Here is a 13,379-nt window from a genome sequence, read left to right as displayed (position 1 = left end):
CTGACAGGCAGGCTTGTCTGGTTACAGTATATAAAGCTACCTGAAGAAAATTACAGGTGTTCTATTGGATCCTATTAGTACCACGGTCAGGCAGCTAGACTATTTACATTTAGTACAGTGCGTCCTGCTCACAGTGTTCAGCTAGATCCGTTCCTGCTATTTACATTTAGTGTAGTGCGTCCTGCTCACAGTGTTCAGCTAGATCCGTTCCTGCTATTTACATTTAGTGCAGTGCGTCCTGCTCACAGTGTTCAGCTAGATCCGTTCCTGCAATTTACATTTAGTGCAGTGCGTCCTGCTCACAGTGTTCAGCTAGATCCGTTCCTGCTATTTACATTTAGTGCAGTGCGTCCTGCTCACAGTGTTCAGCTAGATCCGTTCCTGTTATCTTCCTACTGACAGGCAGGCTTGTCTGGTTACAGTATATAAAGCTACCTGAAGAAAATTACAGGTGTTCTATTTGATCCTATTAGTACCACGGTCAGGCAGCTAGACTATTTACATTTAGTACAGTGCGTCCTGCTCACAGTGTTCAGCTAGATCCGTTCCTGTTATCTTCCTACTGACAGGCAGGCTTGTCTGGTTACAGTATATAAAGCTACCTGAAGAAAATTACAGGTGTTCTATTTGATCCTATTAGTACCACGGTCAGGCAGCTAGACTATTTACATTTAGTACAGTGCGTCCTGCTCACAGTGTTCAGCTAGATCCGTTCCTGTTATCTTCCTACTGACAGGCAGGCTTGTCTGGTTACAGTATATAAAGCTACCTGAAGAAAATTACAGGTGTTCTATTTGATCCTATTAGTACCACGGTCAGGCAGCTAGACTATTTACATTTAGTACAGTGCGTCCTGCTCACAGTGTTCAGCTAGATCCGTTCCTGTTATCTTCCTACTGACAGGCAGGCTTGTCTGGTTACAGTATATAAAGCTACCTGAAGAAAATTACAGGTGTTCTATCCCAGCTTAGTGCAGCTACAGGCCATTAGTATGTCTGGAAGGCCAAGAAGGAGAGGCAGACAGTCACAAGCCAATAAGAGAGGGCAAGCAGGCTCTGTGTCTAGTGCTGGTCGTGGAGACGGTGCATCCTCATCAGCACGTGGCCATGGGACACGCTTGGCCTTTTTTTCGGCAGCTGGCCGTGTTGAGCCGCAACATGCGGAAGACTTGGTCGAGTGGATGACCAAGCCGTCCTCATCCTCCTCATCCTCTCTCACCCATGCCCAGGGTGCTTTGTCTGGCAAAGCAGCGGCCTCTTCCCTCAGCTCAATGTCATCAGTGACTCCTTCCCTAGCTCCACCATGTCCTCATGAGGATTCCCTCGAACTGTTTGACCACAGTGTTGGGTACATGCTCCAGGAGGATGCCCAGCGTTTGGAAGGCTCTGATGACGATACTGAGCTCGATGAAGGCAGTAACATGAGCACGGACAGAGGGGGTGCCCAAGAAGGACAGCAATCTGGCAGTCATGCTCTCCCTGCTGCAGCATACTGCCAGGTTTGCTCCAGTGATGAGGAGGGAGGGGATGATGAGGTCACTGACTCAACGTGGGTGCCTGATAGGAGAGAGGAGGAGGAGGAGGAGGAGGAGGCGGCGGCACATCACCAACGAGGCAGGATGCCCTCCAGGGGCCAGCCTAAGGGCAGCACATTGACTGCATCACACCCCAAAGCTCCACATGTGCAGGGCGCTGCAGTCTCTGCGCGTTATTCAAAAAGTTCTTTGGTGTGGGCCTTTTTTGAGACAAGTGCATCAGATCGCACCGCTGCTATTTGCAACATATGTCTCAAGCGTATCTCGCGTGGCCAAAACATCTCCCGCTTGGGTACCACATGCTTGACCAGACATATGTTGACCTGCCATGCAGTTCGTTGGCAAGCGTATCTAAAAGACCCACACCAAAGAACAAAGAGGATCTCTCCTTGCTCCTCATCAGCTGAGATTTTCAACCCCACTAGACCTTCAGTCCTCTCTGAGACCTGCAGTGAGAGGAATGAAGGTGTAGAATTAGGTGTGTCACAGCCAAGTACTTGTGGGCAATCTGCTTTTGGTACACCAACGTCAGATTGTACCAGGCAAATTTCCCTGCCCCAGCTGCTGCACCGCCGAAAGAAGTTTGCTCCCAGCCATCCACATGCCCAGCGGTTGAATGCTAGCTTGGCAAAATTGCTAGCACTTCAACTGCTGCCTTTTCAGTTGGTAGACTCTGCCCCCTTCCGTGAGTTTGTGGAATGTGCGGTTCCTCAGTGGCAGGTACCCAAACGCCACTTTTTCTCACGGAAGGCGATTCCGGCTCTCTACCGGCATGTGGAAGGCAATGTCCATGCCTCGCTGGACAGGGCGGTCAGCGGTAAGGTGCATATTACCGCTGACTCATGGTCCAGCAGGCATGGACAGGGACGTTACCTAAGTTTCACGGCGCATTGGGTGACTCTGCTGGCAGCTGGGAAGGATGCAGGACAAGGTGCAGTAGTGTTGGAGGTTGTTCCGCCACCACGCCTCCAAAATGCTGATTGTGACACACCTCTCTCCTCCACCCCCTCCTCTTCTTCTTCCTCCATGGCCTCTTCCTCGGAACTAGCGGTGCTCCGTAGGCGTTCAAGGGGCTACGCAAGTACGCAGGCCAAAAGATGCCATGCGGTGCTTGAGCTGGTGTGCTTGGGGGACAGGAGCCACACTGGGGCAGAGGTTCTGTCAGCTCTGCAGGGGCAGGTTCAGAGGTGGTTGACGCCACGCCAACTTAAGGCAGGAATGGTGGTTTGCGTCAATGGCACCAACCTCCTCTCTGCCCTCCGACAGGGACAAATGACCCATGTGCCCTTTTTGGCTCACGTCCTTAACTTGGTGGTGCAGCGGTTCTTGGGCAGGTACCCGGGCTTACAGGATGTCCTGAGGCAGGCCAGGAAAGTCTGTGTGCATTTCCGCCGGTCATATAATGCCAGTGCTCGGCTGACGGACCTCCAAAAGGAGTTTAACCTGCCCAAGAACCGCCTAATCTGTGACATGCCCACCAGGTGGAACTCAACGTTGGCCATGCTGCAGCGGCTGCACACGCAGCAGAGGGCCATCAATGAGTACCTGTGCGACTATGGCACCAGGACAGGGTCAGGGGAGCTTGTTTTTTTTTCCCCACGCCAGTGGGCCATGATCAGGGATGCATGCACTGTCCTGTCACCATTCGAGGAGGCCACGAGGATGGTGAGCAGTGACAGTGCATGCATCAGTGACACTGTCCCCCTTGTCCACCTGTTGGAGCACACGCTGCGTGGAATAATGGACAGGGCACTTGAGGCAGAACAGAGGCAGGAAGAGGAGGACTTCCTTAGCTCTCAAGGCCCCCTTTATCCAGACAGTGTTCCTGCATGCCCGCCGATCACACAGGAAGAGGACGAGGAGGAAGAGGAGGAGGAGCAGGAGGAAGATTGTGTCAGTATGGAGGTGGAGCCTGGCACTCAGCATCAGCAGCAGTCTTTAAGGGATCAGTCCCAAGAAACACATGGACTTGTACGTGGCTGGGAGGAGGTGGCTGCGGACCATGTCGTTCTTAGTGACCCAGAGGACTCCGGACCGAATGCCTCAGCAAACCTACGCTGCATGGCCTCCCTGATCCTGCAAAGCCTGCGTAAGGATCCTCGTATTCGTGGTATCAAGGAGAAGGACCAATACTGGCTGGCAACCCTCCTTGATCCACGTTACAAGGGTAAGGTTGCGGACCTTATCTTGCCATCGCAGAGGGAGCAGAGGATGAAACATCTTCGGGAGGCCTTGCAGAAAGGTCTGTGCAACGCGTTCCCAGAGACTGGGAGGTTACAAACTCCTGTTTCTGGACAACGTGTTGCTGAGGCTTCGGTCAGTCAAAGAAGGAGCGGTGGAGAAGGTGGCCGTCTGACCGATGCGTTCAGACAATTTTTTGGTCCGCAGCCCCAAGGTATGATCGGTTCCAGCAACCATCGCCAGCGTCTGTTTTACATGGTGCAGGAATACCTAGGGGCAAGATCAGACTTGGACACCTTTCCCACCGAAAATCCTCTGGGTTACTGGGTCTTGAGGATGGATCACTGGCCAGAGCTTGCACAGTATGCAATTGAGCTACTGGCCTGTCCTGCATCCAGCGTTCTTTCGGAACGCACATTCAGTGCTGCTGGAGGCGTGGTAACCGATCACAGGGTGCGTCTGTCCACCGACTCGGTCGATCGGCTGACCTTCATAAAAATGAATGAGTCTTGGATCACCACCAGCTACCAAGCACCTGATGCTGATGTAACCGAATAATTTTTTTTGAAATCTCAGATCCCTTCAAAGACTGCCTATGCTGATGCTGAGTGACTATCCCTGAGTAATTATCCTCTTCCTCCTCAATCATCACGCTGATAGCTTGTAAGAACATTTTTGGTTCTGGGCGCCACCACCAGTGCCTAAGGCACAATTTTTCAGCCCCTGTTTAACAGGGGCGTGTAATTACAATTTTTGATGTAATACTTTGCAGCAGGGCTCGTTCCTGCATTCCAACTAGAGTGTCTGTGAGGGGTTGCAGTGTTGTGGCACCAGCACCAGTGCCTAAGGCCCAATTTTTCTGCCCCTGTCTAACAGGGGCGTGTAATTACAATTTTTGAAGCAATACTTTGCAGCAGGGCTCGTTCCTGCGTTCCAACTAGAGTGTCTGTGAGGGGTTGCAGTGTTGTTGCACCAGCACCAGTGCCTAAGGCCTAATTTTTCAGCTCCTGTTCAACAGGGGCATGTAATTACAATTCTTGATCTAATATTTCACAGCAGGGCCCTGTGAGGGCTTACAGTGTTGTGGCCACAGCAACACCTAAGGCCCAAATTTCTGCTGAGTATATAGGGCAGGACCCTACTTTCAAACATCTAACTTACAAACGACTCCTACTTGCAAACGGAAGGAGACAACAGGAAGTGAGATGAAATCTACCCCTAGGAAGGGAAATTCTCTCCTGTAAGAGTTAATATGGGAAAACAATTTCTCCTTTCCACTGATGCTTTCCAATCCTTGTTCCACAAAAAAACCCAAATTTTCAAAAAACATTTTTCATTGGGACAAAAAAGTGAGGTGAAATCTTCTGAAGAGGAGGAAAGACAGCAAAACAAATGTCACAGGGGTGATAACCCTTCCCTATGTTTTCCAAAAAGCTTAGAAAAGATTTTTTGGCTGGAGCTAAACACGTTAAAAATGTTCAAAATTACAAACAGATTCTACTTAACAACAAACCTACAGTCCCTGTCTTGTTTGCACCGCCTGTATACTGCTGTTCAGAGTATATAGGGCCTGGTGGCCCCACACCTTTCCTTATTTTAATTTGGGTGCGGGGTTCCCCTTAATATCCATACAAGACCCAAAGGGCCTGGTAATGGACTGGGGGGTACCCATGCCGTTTGTCTCACTGATTTTCATCCATATTGCCATGACCCGACATGACATTAAACCCGCAAGCAGTTTTAAATGAGATTTTTTCCTTTAAAAATGACATTTGGTGCAGGGACTGTTCTAAACATGGGAAACACGCGTCACTTTACAGGCATACTATAGACACCCCCCAGGTACGATATTTAAAGGAATATTTCACTTTTTTTTTTTACTTTAAGCATCATTAAAATCACTGCTCCCGAAAAAACGGCCGTTTTTAAAAGTTTTTTTTGCATTGATACATGTCCCCTGGGGTAGGACCCGGGTCCCCAAACCCTTTTTAGGACAATACCATGCAAATTAGCCTTTAAAATGAGCACTTTTGATTTCGAACGTTCGAGTCCCATAGACGTCAATGGGGTTCTAACGTTCGTGCGAACTTTCGGTCCGTTCGCAGGTTCTGGTGCGAACCGAACCGGGGGGTGTTCGGCTCATCCCTAGTCACTAGACAGAATGGGGAGATGCTTGTTCATATTGGCATCTCCCCGTTCTTCCTTTCCATGAGACGATCGCAGGTATCCCCTCAGACATCGAGTCCGCGGGACCCGCGATCCTACTCACGGAGCTCGCGGTTGTGTGCGCGCGATGGCACGGTGGCAAATTCAATGGGACGTACAGGTACACCCATTTGCGCAGCCGTGCCATTCTGCGGAAGTAAATTTACAGGCGGCGGTCAGCAAGCGGTTAAGCCAAGTACACCTAATAATAAGACCTCTTTGTTGAAAAAAGGCATTATCCCATCCCAACCTATAAGAATATTTTGGTACCGGTTGGATTTGCACAGTTAATTTTAGTTGGTTACCATGGGCTTACTGTATTAAGAATACAAACATTTTATTTAATTGCTTAAAAAAGTCTAGTTGACAAATACAATAAAGTATATAAAAAATAAGGTAATAAAATACAGATTAAGCAGGACAATGCAAAACTCAATTATAATGTTTAGAGTGCATTTGCTCAAGGAACCAATCCCATGACACTTATCATCAGTGCAGAAGGATCATTATAATTAAAGATATCAACTGATTGTCTTTGTTAATTTAATTTTGGATATTGCCCTTTGCCTTGTGAAATAGGCAAAACAGGTATAAATAGTCAATATGCTTTGCCTGTATATTAGTTTGCTGCACATGTATCTTGTTTTGAGTTTAGTATTAACTTTGTCTAAGTAATTATATTGATTGACCAAATTCCTGTCTTTAGTTAAACGCTGTTGCTATTTATTGGGGGGGCTCATCCGGGATGCGCACTTTACCGATCTGGTATTGTGTGTGTATATTTATTTATTTTTTCATAAAAAACTTCTATTGAAAATATGTATACATACACTAAAACTTTTTTTTTTTTTTTTTTTTTATGAAATAGAGAATATCAATAAGCAATAGTCAGAAAAACTTCAGTCAGGGTGGTTTTTACCAAAATTACTACAAATCAGAATGTAATTTAAAAAAATTGTACACAGCCATGGAAAGTTTTGTTTTATTTTTAAATCTTGATGGTCCTGTGACAAAAAGCTGTGTTACATATTGCAAATGTATAATTTGAAGGACATAAGCACATTGACCAGGGAAGGATTACTTTGATTACATTGTAATGTCTATTTAATAACTATGAACTCACCTGCATGTCATTTTTTATCCAGAAAATAACACGGACCCCGATCTACAAGATGTCTGCTACACCTACCTAGATATAAGTCAGCTTTCCAAAGGTTAGTTGTCATAGTAGGTGACTGTATTTGTCAAAACTTTTAAATTAAATAGAAAAAGTATGCTTCTGTAGAAAAGAGGGTACATTTCAAAATTACAGGTAAAAAGTGGGGTAAGTGGGGCTACCCTGTTAGATAAGGGGATATTAAGTGTATGCCCTACCTCCAAATGGAGATGGGAACCTGTCCTAATAGGGCTAGGTGTATATATATAGATGCCCATCAATATTGAATATACAAAAATGTGCTGGTGCACATATAACTTAAGTGAAACCGAATGAATGTTATAAGTAGTCAAACAAAACTAATCGTGTATCTAGCTATACACATACTGCAAAGTATACAAATATGTCCAGTAAACACTGTGTAGTAAATACTGTGAACTTAAAAAGCCATAATAACAGTGTTGCATAAATGAAATATCCAAAAATGTCCAAACATGTAATTAAAAGTGAAATAAAAAAACGTTGCTTGGTTGTGAAGTCCCACACAGATATATGTATAAAGAAAAATATATAAAAATATATATAGTCCCACACACAATGTGTATATAAAAATTCAACTTATGAGTCCCAAAAGGTGATATATTTAAAACATGAGTATATTAACGAAGAATATAATTCCAGAATAGCTAATTCCAACTCTTTCGGGTGACTTCGGTGCTCAGCAAATCAGGTGACTCGTAGTGCTTCCCCCATTGGGTCCCCACTTACCAAAAGTTGTTGCCCCTGCAGGGGTAATAGGCATATGTGGGTACCGTGGATAGACTTTCTCCTCAGCTGTGTCCCTTCTGTTGGTCCAACGGGCTGCTACAGCTGTTTCCACACAATCAGGGGTGGTGTGCACCGATCATCACCTCCTAGGAGTCACTCCACAATTTCTCAGGTCTGGGTCCTTGAGCACAGAGCCACACGTCCCGACAGAGCCACACGTCCCGACATCCAGCAAGTTATTGAACATAAACCCAAGGTAAGTATAGTAGCAAGTCCTAGTTGCAATCTTGCTGGATGTCGGGATGTGCGGCTGGTCTTTGAAAAAGCTCCCATAGTGCCCCCCCCCCAGTCTGCTGCACAGCCTCTGGCCAACTCACCAACAGTGTCCCACACTGTCCCTCAGCTTTCTCCAAAAACCTCACCCCTACAGGGCCACCAAGTCTGTTGCAGAGTCCTCGAACCCCCTAAGTAACCTCCATCTTCCTCCATAGGGACACCAACCTCATCCAGAGTCTTCCAACATTTCAATACATGTTTTGTATTCCCGTACTTTTATTGTTTGAGTATGAACTTTAATCTTTACTGTTGGGGCATGGAAGGTTTAGGAAAAATTTTCCATACCCTGATCTCAAAAAGTTTGAGAACCACTGCTCTAATCACACCATCTTTGGCAACAAGAATATATAAAAGTGTTAAATTTTTCTTTAATATAACAATTAGTGTTCATTGTCTTCTCATTCCCTTTATAGGTAAAAGAATTAAACATGTAAGTATCCATCATATTCATTGGGATATCAAAATTCAACGCGTTTCTCGGGTCGGCGCCCGCTTCGTAACAATATACATTCATTTTTTTTTGTAGAATGATGGACTAACTGAAAGAGTTATGTTTAATACCTAAAACAATTAAATGATAAAACAGATTTTCTGAAGTGTAATATAAAGTACAAATATACAAGTATGCAGATTAATTTAAAATAATGCAGATTCAATTTATATGTTTTAATGCTTGAAGCTAACATGACTTTATTTTAGCTCACTTCACACTTAAAGTGGCTGTGAAGTCAGAAGCCTTTTTTATCTTAATGTATTCTATGCATTAAGGTAAAAAACCTTCAGTGTGCAGCTCCCCCATTAACCCCCTTCATACTTACTTGAGTCCCATCTCTGTCCAGCACTGTGCACAATAGCAGCGGCTCTCCCGGCTCTCTCCCTCCTAATTGGCGGAGACAGAGCAGCTGGTTCTATTGGCTCCTGCTGCTGTCAATCACAGCCAGTGGTGTGGGGAGGGAGCAGGGGGGCAGGGCCAAGCCACACTTTGAGGGTCTACAGATGCACAGATTTTGGCTTTGGAGCGAGCATGCACGCGTGCCCCCATAGCAAGTGGCTTGCTATGGGGGCACTTGGTGGGGGGAGGAGCTAGGAGTGCCAGTGGAAGACCTGAGAACAATAGGATCGGGGCTGCTCTGTGCAAAACAATTAAAAAGAGCAGGTGAATATGACATTTTTGCTTCTTTTTTTTATTTGAATGTTTAAAATCAGTGTAAAAAGGATGCTTTTTGGATCTTCCGTCTAGGTACATGGAAACCTGTAGGGCTCAACCATGATTCGGGTGTGTCACATTTTTTATGAATTAATAAAGTAGCAAAACATAAAAAAAAGTATAACTATAAGTGACCCCGATAGACATTTTTTAAAATTTTTCAAATTTTTCAAATTTTAACTAACTTTTTTCTAAATTGTGGGTTTTGATTTTTAAATTTTTTCTATTTTTTTTATTCAGTCTGTTCTTCATATGATTCTTGATGATGTTTTATATCTGTTATATATGTTAGAGTTTCTGCATTTGCATCCCTAAACAAGGGCGGTCATCTGCCAATTATTGGCAGCCGCAAACCAATTGTTTCACACAGATTGTTCCAATCACAAGTAATTGCTGCATATATGTATATATATATATCCCTGTAATAGACATTTGTATGTGATCAATGACTAAGCTCTAAAGAAAAGTGAAACGCGTTAGCTGGTGATGCTGTTCCCTTCTATTTGTGTTTTTGGATATGTTTTTATGCACTTGCTGAAATAAAGGTGATTTTATTGGATGTGCGGCCAACTAGAATTCTTTTTGCTCAAAAGACAACATCCCTGGTTATAGATATACACAACCATTCAGTATTTTACCACAGAGGAGGGGCCTCATCTCCCAGCCTAGAAAGAGCAAACAGATTTTAAAGCGGAGGTCCGCCCACCACTGCAAAAATTAAAAGTCATCAGCTACATATACTGCAGCTGCTGGCTTTTAATAATCGGACACTTATCTGTCCTGGAGTCCAGCGATGTCGGCACCACAGCTGATGTTTCCATCAGCAGTCGGGTGCTGCCGAAACCATTGCAGGTAAGGGAACCCAGCAGTGTAACCTTACGGCTTCACGCCGGGAACCCTACTGTGCATTCCTGAGACTCCTCTCCTCTCTTCTACTGGCCCGGCGGCAGGGGAAGGAGAAGGAGGGAGCCAAGCTGTGATGTCAAGGGCCGTGGCTCCCAGAAGTGGGGACAGCTCCACCCCCCCATCGAAAGTTGCTAAATGTGGCACCGGAGGGGGAGAGGAGACAAATGAGCAGAAGTTCCACTTTTGGGGGGAACTTCAGGTTGAAATGGCCATATTTAACACTCCCGATTGCATCTATAAAGATGGCTCCTCAGATAACAAATGTCAACAAAGGCACCAAATCAGTGTGCACCGGGGAAGTCACCTTGTTTTTAAAATGTATATAACTGTGGCTGTATATTATTGCAGCCATGGGATAATTACAACCCCCCCCCCCCCCCATTTTTTATGTTACAAATAAAAGTATTTTATTTTATAAAGATTTGTTGCTGGTACCTCAAAATTCTTTATTTTTCTCTGTTAAGATTATTGTATATGTTGTCCTTGTAATTACCTTTGAATTTAACTTAAATCTCAAACAATTTTGTTATCTTTACAGTTCTCTCCTATGAACCCTGACGAGCCTTTAATAAACATTGTAGCGATAGATAGATAGATAGATAGATAGATAGATAGATAGATAGATAGATAGATAGATAGATAGATAGATAGATAAAAATATACTGGTAGATGATAGAATTGTAAAAACATGATAGCAGTGCTCCTATAGCACTAATCCAGTTATATTATCTGTTTTAATTATTTCCAGGAGGATCTGACTGTTACATACGCTACTGTGAATAATGTGAATATCTAAGAAAGGATACCAGACTCGGAATGGATGATACCAAACTCTACACTTTTCCATGGATGATACTGATGATTCCAGTCGGCACTTTCTGAAGACCAACAATGATCAAAAAGAAGAAATAATACCGCTAAAACTATGACTGTGTCAGCTAACTATATTACCACTCTTTAAGGACCGGGTCTATTTTTCAGGCTCAGTGTTTAGAAGTTGAAATCAGGTTTTTTTGCTACAAAATGACTTAGAACCCCCATAAATTGTATATTTTTTTTCTAACACCCTAGAGAATAAAATGGCGGTCGTTTCAACACTTTTTGTCACACCGTTTTTGCGCAGCGGTCTTACAAGCGCACTTTTTTTTTTAAAAATACACTTTTTTTGAATTAAAAAATAAGACAACAGTAAAGTTAGCCCAATTTTTTTGTGAAAGATAATGTTATGCCGAGTAAATTGATACTTCAAAATTGCGCCCGCTCGTGGAATGGCAACAAACTTTTACCCTTAAACATCTCCATAGGCAATGTTTAAAAATTCCTACAGGTTAACAGTTTTGAGTTACAGAGGAGGTCTAGGGCTAGAATTATTTCTCTCGCTCTAACGATAGTGGCGATACCTCACATGTGTGGTTTGAACATCATTTTCATATGCGGGCGCTACTCACATATGCGTTCACTTCTGCGCTTGAGCTTGTCGGGGCGTTTTAATTATTTTTTTTTTTTTTATTTATTTTTTTTATTTATTGTTTATTTTTTGACACTGTAAACATCCCTTGTAATGGAAAAAATGCATATATGTTGTAATATGTTAGCCAATTTATGTATAATATTGTATTGGAGTGCCATGTTGACCAGAAATTCAGCTGAATTGTCCACGTCAACTGATTTTTAACATAGCAAGGGGAAAGCTGAAGACCCTTTGATGTGTTAATCTTATGCAAGTCTATTTGAACATCTCAAAGGGTGTTCAGGTAGTATCTGTTAATCTAATCTAATTACACATATCTAAGGGGACTTGTTGATGTTGATATGCGGGAGTGCAAGTTCAAAAGAAGTCAAATGAGCAGGCTGTCAAAATTGATTTAGCCACATTGTTTAGGACAAATACTGAACATAAAGATCAGAAGATAATATCCTATGATAACACCCAGAGAGGACACATCGGGTCAAACATAGGTGATATTAATATGAAAAACAGAGCTGAACAAAATAATAATAAGAAAAGGTCCAAGACTTGGATACCGTTCTCTCAGTTAAAACAGAAATATGACCACCTGAAGATTGAGTATGACAAGATGAGAGGGGAACGTGATAAATTATTAGAGCAGTTGAAGGGGGTACAAGATGTACATTCTCCAGATCTGTTTTTGAATGCAGATGACACTTCTCTAGCAGTGGGGGTGAATTAGCTTTAAACTGTATATGTGTAAATAGTGTTTTGTTTTAACTTCAAACAACGTTTAAGGACCTCGCTAATGAGTTTTGTTGGAGAGTTTTTTTTGTCTTTCAGATATTGACATTTAAATGATGGTGAATAGCAGAAGCACAGTCTGAAATTGCTGGCTAGTGGGGGAGAATTATGGAAGAAATGCTGAATAGACAACAAGGAATTATAAAGAATTTATCAAGCAATGGGCCTTTTTCCCTTTTTCTTCAACACGCTAATTTTTAATTTTTCTCCCTTTTTTTTTGCTTTTCATTTTTTTATTTTGTTTGTTTTATTTCTTGAACTTTATCTTAAAACCAAAGAGAAGCATTTAAACCTAAAATAATTTTCATAACATCTGTACATATTACATAATGCGTATTGATCAATATATTTGACATCTAAGGTGAGATGCAGCACAATGGCTTGGCATAGCATAAATTATAGTATGTTGGGTGGTTTTCCTAAATTTATAAGAGGGGTGAGTGAAATTCATCACTCTAGTCATGATTTGAAACTTTGTTGATTCAGTTGTTTATAATATGCTAAAGGCTATGACATATATGGAAGAAAAAGACCTTTCTACCTTTCATGGTGAAGATACTGGCAAGAATTTCCACTGCCGCTTTGTGTGGATAGAAGATCTGATAAACACTGATGTCAAACTGACTCTATCTGAACCATCGTGTGGGGGTATATGTATATGTTGGTATACCATTCAGGTGTAATTGTGGACTGAATGATCCAAGTAACTGCTCTATTGAAGGCAATGAGGGGTCGGCCTACAGCAAATTACAAAAGCAAATTGTGGCTGGCAATCAACAAAGATGGACTCATGAATGTCAGGTGCAAGGAAATAGTTTGCAGCACAGTTTTT

At 43.2% G+C, this 13,379-nt stretch overlaps 1 protein-coding gene across 1 annotated transcript in view; it reads left to right on the top strand.

Annotated features, from left to right (window-relative positions):
- LOC141116703 (Fc receptor-like protein 5) overlaps positions 1–11,089 on the top strand; it is a 72,636-nt gene extending 61,547 nt beyond the window's left edge. Inside the window, exons 10-13 of the mRNA XM_073609094.1 lie at positions 5,210–5,229; positions 7,061–7,134; positions 8,594–8,610; positions 11,042–11,089. Of these exons, the coding sequence (XP_073465195.1) occupies positions 5,210–5,229; positions 7,061–7,134; positions 8,594–8,610; positions 11,042–11,089 (159 nt within the window). The remainder of the gene's footprint in view (positions 1–5,209; positions 5,230–7,060; positions 7,135–8,593; positions 8,611–11,041) is intronic.
- Positions 11,090–13,379: the final 2,290 nt, after the last annotated feature.

The sequence above is a fragment of the Aquarana catesbeiana genome, linkage group LG13 (genome assembly GCF_042186555.1).
Source record: "Aquarana catesbeiana isolate 2022-GZ linkage group LG13, ASM4218655v1, whole genome shotgun sequence".
Lineage (NCBI taxonomy): Eukaryota > Metazoa > Chordata > Amphibia > Anura > Ranidae > Aquarana > Aquarana catesbeiana.
The sequence above is the reverse complement of the archived record's forward strand: the minus strand, read 5'-3'. Positions and strand labels throughout refer to the sequence as shown.